The sequence below is a fragment of the Miniopterus schreibersii genome (assembly GCF_964146895.1).
Source record: "Miniopterus schreibersii genome assembly, chromosome: 3".
NCBI classification, from domain to species: domain Eukaryota; kingdom Metazoa; phylum Chordata; class Mammalia; order Chiroptera; family Miniopteridae; genus Miniopterus; species Miniopterus schreibersii.
In genome coordinates this window covers 16,014,948-16,020,948 of record NC_138103.1, presented here as the reverse complement: position 1 = coordinate 16,020,948, position 6,001 = coordinate 16,014,948, and the positions used below count along the sequence as shown (strand labels likewise).

General features: G+C 49.5%; 1 protein-coding gene across 2 annotated transcripts; it reads left to right on the top strand.

The window, feature by feature from the left end:
- The first annotated feature begins 87 nt into the window (after positions 1–87).
- Positions 88–4,241, top strand: TMEM186 (transmembrane protein 186). 2 transcript variants are annotated; one of them, XM_081132320.1, is made up of 2 exons: positions 88–181; positions 1,237–4,241. In XM_081132320.1, the coding sequence occupies exons 1-2, from the start codon at positions 179–181 to the stop codon at positions 1,870–1,872; spliced, it is 639 nt and encodes a 212-aa protein (XP_080988446.1). In that variant the 5' UTR covers positions 88–178; the 3' UTR covers positions 1,873–4,241. The 2 variants fall into 2 exon arrangements, with proteins under 2 accessions (XP_080988446.1, XP_080988447.1); XM_081132321.1 differs by lacking the exon at positions 88–181 and adding an exon at positions 318–590.
- Positions 4,242–6,001: the final 1,760 nt, after the last annotated feature.

Sequence of the window (6,001 nt, the reverse complement as noted above, 5' to 3'; positions counted from 1 at the left end):
TGCAGGGCACGTCGGGAGGAGGAGAATCCATTCCCACAACGCCTGGGATCCGCGTCAGCTATTCTCTCCGGACCACAAATCCCAGAATGCAACGTTCCTCACGCAGTCCGGTTGCGGCCGAGCATGCGCTCTTAGAGATCCCGACTGCAGGTGGGAGCGGGCAGCTGGCGGCCGAGCCATGGTAGGAAGGCGGCTGGTGGGGACTGAGGGAGGCGACGCGCTTTTCGGGTCGGGGTCAGGCCTGGGACAGGCTGGCCGATGCGTGAGGCCGTGAGAAGAGTGTCCCGGAGGGCCTTCCGGCGTGGGTTACGATTTGTTATTCCCGGGCTTCCTCTGCGCTCAGGTCACGTGCGTCCACTACCGCGATGCCAAAGCTCGCAGGGCGCTCTCCGTGCGCCAGGCCCATCAAGTGCTCTTGAGGGCTTTGGAGCCATCGTCTCAGTATATTCTGAATCCCCATTTGAAAGATGAATATACTGAGGCCTAGGGAGGTGGCGTAACTTGCCCCAGGATCCACAGCTGGTGACCTTAGGAGTCTGGACTGGGACCCAGATCTGGTTCCAAAGCAGCTTTCGCTGTGACTACTCCAGGTGTGGAACTTTGCACCTAATAAAGCCCTCGTGCTTTTGTTTGGTGCCTTCATCCCTCTCTCCTCCTCCATTCTTCCCCCTCCGGCTAATTAGGCTAAGAAAACACGTTTCCTCCAGCACCGAGATGACGTTCCCTTCAGCACCTGACGGAGACTCGGAAAGTTATTGTGCTAAATATCTAACGGATTGTTCTCCCTCCACTGGGACAGTGACTGTTCCGTTTCCTGCTTGGGGAATTGTTCACCCAGCCTTATGGAGCCAGTGCCCCGCTCAGAGTTGTCTTTCCCTAGGTATTTAATGAATAAAGGCTGTGCCTCCTTCCTGTACCTACTTGAACTGCCTGGAGGAAGGAGGACCCTGAGAGTCAGACTCTGCCCCACTCACTGGCTGTGTGTCTTTGGGTAAATTTCTTACCTTCTCTAGGTTTAGCTTCCTCAGTGGTAAAGTGAAAGTAGTGGTTCCTATTTCACACAGCTTTTGTGAAGATCACACAGGGTAGAGCATCTGGCTTTCCCTTTCCCTTTGGAGATAATAGTGACCACACAAGATTGGCGGGAGCTCCCACGTAAGATGCTTTGTAGATGTTCATTGTGTGATGAGCATGGTTGAGTTCTTTGACAGAAATAGTCTCTTGTCTCCCTTCCAGGCTGCCCTCGTCCGAGCTGTGCCGCGGTTGCCAGGGCCAGCTGTGTGGGGAAGGCCTCTCTACGGGCTGCAATGCTGCAATGGGCAGGATTTTAGGAGGTGGGTAGGGAGCAGGTCACCCACCTCGAAGGAAAAACCACCAGGCACAGAGACAGAGAAATTCCAGATGATCTACCGGTTCGATGCCATCAGGGCCTTTGGGTACTTGTCTAAGCTGAAGGTGGCACAGACAGCCCTTACTGTGGCTGCCCTGCCACCTGGCTTTTACTGGTACTCCCAGGGCCTCATGACTTTCAACAACCTGTGCCTCGTGGGTGGGATAGCTGGCTTCGCTCTGGCCATGCTGTATTGGATGAGCTATTTCTTCCGGCGGCTGGTGGGTATCCTGTACGTGAACGAATCAGGCACCATGCTGCGGGTGGCCCACCTGACCTTCTGGGGCTGGCGGCAGGACACATACTGCCCGGTGACTGAAGTGATCCCTATGACGGAAACACAGGACCGGCCCCAGGAGCTTTTCGTTCGGATCCAGCAGTACAGTGGGAAGCAGACCTTCTATCTCACCCTGCGCTATGGACGCATCCTGGACAGAGAGCGTTTCACACAGGTGTTTGGGGTGCTGGACACGCTCAAGTGAACAATGGGACACTGGGCTTCCAGGTACCCCTGGGCCACCTGGATTTCCGACTGAAGGCTGAGGGTGTGCGTGAGGCTAAAGCAGGGGATCTGATAGCTGGAGACTTCACCAGGGCCCATGGGAGACTCATCTGTTGGAATGAGGAAATTCATGAGGCAGATACTAGTATCCCAGTTTAGGAAAGCGGCCTTACTGCAAATTCTTTTTCTTTTTTTAAAATGTTTTATTTATTTCAGAGGGAGAGATAGAAACATGAATGATGATAGTCATTGATTGGCTGCCTCCTGCATGCCCCCTACTGGGGATTGAGCCCACAACCCGGCATGTGCCCTTTCCAGGAATCAAACTGTAACCTGGTTCACACCAGCTGGGCCTTAGTGCAAATTCTTACCATACTTGTGTATGATAGGTAATGGCCAGAAGTGTATGTTAAGAGCCTGTTCTTGGAAGAAGCTGTGCCCAGTTCACTTTATATACAGTGCTGTGGAATGGGGAGATGGGTGTGGCAGAGGGAACACAGGATTTGGAGTCGGAAGACTTGGGTTCTGTTCGTTCTTAATTCCCTGTCCTGGGGCAGGTAACTGAGTCTCTCTGAGCCTTGTTTTTCACATTTGTAACATGGGAAGTCCTGCCTGTCTCATAGGATGGGTTGACATTAAATAATAAATGTCAAGTGCTTTGCAAACTTAGCAGGCAAGAGCAAACGTTAAGTGTTAGCTCAGAGATGATGTTGTGGTTGTGCCCAGCAGCAGACAGGACTGGGATGAAGCCTAGAGGTGGGTCATTTCCTTCTGCCAGATGGTAACTGCTCGACTGGGGCGGAAGTGTCACCTAAGCAAGCATAGCACCCCTACTGAGACAGGGTTCACTACCCAGAGGTCTGGGGGCTCTCACGTCGGATGCCTCTGTGGACTTTGTGTTTCTGGGCCAAATTTTTTGCCTAAAGAATAGGTTCTCTGACCCTGGCTCCATGTGCAGAATCACCGGGAGAGCTTTTCAAAAATACTATTACCCATGGACAATGGTGGGGAGAGGGACTGGGGAGGGGGAAGGAACGGGGTGGAACGGGTCATTGGGGAGAAAAAGGGACATCTGTAATATTTTAAACAATAATAAAATTTAAAAATAAAATAAAAAAATAATACTGTTACCCAGGCCCATGACCCAGTCGACAGTCGCTGCCTGGAATTCCAGTCTCACCACACTGGGAGGTGAGAGCCTGGATTCTCACCAGCCTTGGCATGAAAGAGCTTCCATTTTGATGTGTGGCCTGCTCACGCAGTACCAGCAGAGGGCACACAGAGCAAATGCATTATCCGCCCCTTTATGCCTGAGCTAAAGTTACAGATCTCCACGGAGGAATCCTCCAGTGGGAATTGGGTTAGGGCTTCTACAACATGTGTAGGGCAGCACCTGGGAGCTGTCAAAAAAAACCCAAATCAACATCGACAAAGTCAGCAAAACTTGCCTGTGTTCAACCCCTGTAGATTCTCGTAGAAGCTGGGCATCTGTATGTTTGTGCTTCTCAGGTAATTCCAAGGCACCCTGAGTTTTGAAAGTCATTGTGTGGGGTCTACCCTTCCCCAAAACTATGCAGCAGCTTCTCAGAAAATGGAAGTGGTCTTAAGATTCAGGTGGTGGATATACTTGTGATTACCCCCTTTGACAACAATTACAAAATAGTAATCTAATAGACATACCCAAGCATACCTATAAGGTTGTTCACTGAATGTTTCTAATAGCAAAACAAATAGTACCAACAAAACTGGAAGTAAACTAAGTTTACATTAGGCAACATGGTTAAATAAATGTTGGTAAACTGTAATTGAAAAATAAAATTAAAAAAATGTTGGTAGATCTATACTATGGGATATTACATGGCCCTTAAAAAAAGTGAGGTTGAGCCCTGGCCGGTGTGGCTCAGTTGGACTGTTGTTCCATACACCAAAAGATGGCGGGTTAATTCCTGGTCAGGGCATGTGTGGGAGGCAGCCAATCAGTTTCTCACATTGATGTTCCTCCCTCCCTCCCTCTCTCCTTTCCCCCCCTCTCGTTCCAGGATCAATTTTTTTTTTTTAAAGAATGAGGTTGAACTATATCTGCTAATGTGGAAAGGTAACCATGGGGTAATGTTACGTGGAAAAGACAAGTCACAGAACAATGTAGTTTTGTGCGATCTTATTTGTGTTTAAAAAAATGCAGACATTCCAAATTGTTAACTAATTACCTCTGGGGAGAGTATTGGGGGTGGGAGGGGTGGATGAGATGAAGGGAAGATTTCCACTTTCAACTTTATAACCTTGTATTTAAAAGTTCATAATGAGCTCATCAAGTCATCTGTCTTAACAAATGAAGAAAAATGCTCTGGTAAACGCAGTCTTGTCTTCGATCCTTTCCTCACGTCAGCATTCTAGGTGAGGAGAAGTTTCTCAACCATGAAGTCCCACTCTGGACTTGGAAGCTGAGTTGACAGTAAAACATTCATTCATTGAAAGTGTCAGGGGGACGGAACTGTGTCCCTTGTAGCCTGGTTTTCCTGTCTGCTTAGAACCGTGTGGACTTTGTGCCCCTCCATCCAACCCCTGGGCTGGAAATAATTTAGATGCAGGGGATGGGGTGGTCTGTAGCATGTCAGTTTTTACATGGTGGTTGCTGTAGACCAAATTGTCCTCCTTAAGGTTCATATGTTGAAACCACAACCCCACTGTGATGGTTTATTTTTTATTTTTTTAATTCTCACCTGAGGATATTTTTCCATTGCTTGTCAGAGAGTGGGGGGGGGGGGGGGGGAGAGAGAGAAACATCGATGTGAGAGAGACACATCAATTGGTTGCCTCCCACATGCACCCTGACCAGGGCTGGGGATCAAGCCTGTAACCGAAGTACGTGCCCTTGGCCAGAATTGAAGGACACTTCAGGTTGAGGGCCGACCCTCTAACCAGTGAGCCCAACCAGCTAGGGCAATGTGATGGTTTTGGAGGTGGGGTCTTTGGGAGGTGAGGCTTAGATGAGGCCTTGAGGGTGAGGCCCTCACAATGGGATTAATGTCCTGATAAGAGGACTGGACTGAGTGCACTGCGGAGGGCCATGTGAGGACATAACCAGGGAGAGGCCTGCACCAAGAATCTGACCATGGCCTTCCAGCCTCCAGGACTGTGAGGAAATGTTTGCTGTTTAGGCCATCTAGCCTATGGCATTCTGTCGCAGCAGCCCGAGCTGACTAAGACAGGGTCGTCCAGACCTCGGCGAGGTCGGCTCTAGCAGGGGATGTCCACATTGTGCGTGGCCGAGAGCTGTTGTCCTTCCTACGCTGGTTACCAAAAATGAGACTGACCTTGTCATAGGGCCAGATAGCCCACCCCAGCCCATGGTTCAATGACCGTGTTTAATGCGCTCCCCAACAGATGTGTGCTTAGCTGCTCGGGGGCCAGCCGGGGGTGAATTGTCCATGTAACTAGGGTTGCAGCTTTCCTCGTGCTGCTTTATGACTTCAGGACTTGAGTCCCCAGATGGGAAGCAAAGTCCCCTTTGACCCCCAGGCAGAGTCCAACTTTTATGGCCTTGTTTTGACCCTACGGCATTCAACTGTAAAATCTTGGCTGATTAGAGTTAATCAAGCAGCGCCGATACCATCTGGCCATGTTTGTACCAACTCCACTGACAAAACATCCGTTTTACTTATTAACAGTTGAAATATATCCCAGCATTCAGTTGAGTCTACCTGTGCTGGGAAGTAGATTTAATATTTACGAACGAGGAACTTAACTCTGACAGAAATACGTTGTTTAGAACCACATGTGCGACACTATACACAGAGACGAAGCGGAGAAAGGAAGTACCATGTATTAAGCACCTACTGTAGGCCGGGTGATTGTCACATGATTTTATTTAATTCTCTCAGCAACTGTTTCAAGTTGGAGAGCCAGAGACAGGCAGCAGATGTAGGGTGAAGCACATGGCTTTGCAGCAGGCCTTTTTTTGCCAGCTGGAATCCCAGCCCTGGCCTTCCTAGCTGTGACCTCGGGCCAGCTACACAGTGTCTGTTGGTTTCTTACCTGTGAAGCAATGAAAATACAAGCACTGGCTTTGAGGGGATTGGCTCACTACGTGAAAAGCACTTAGAATAGCT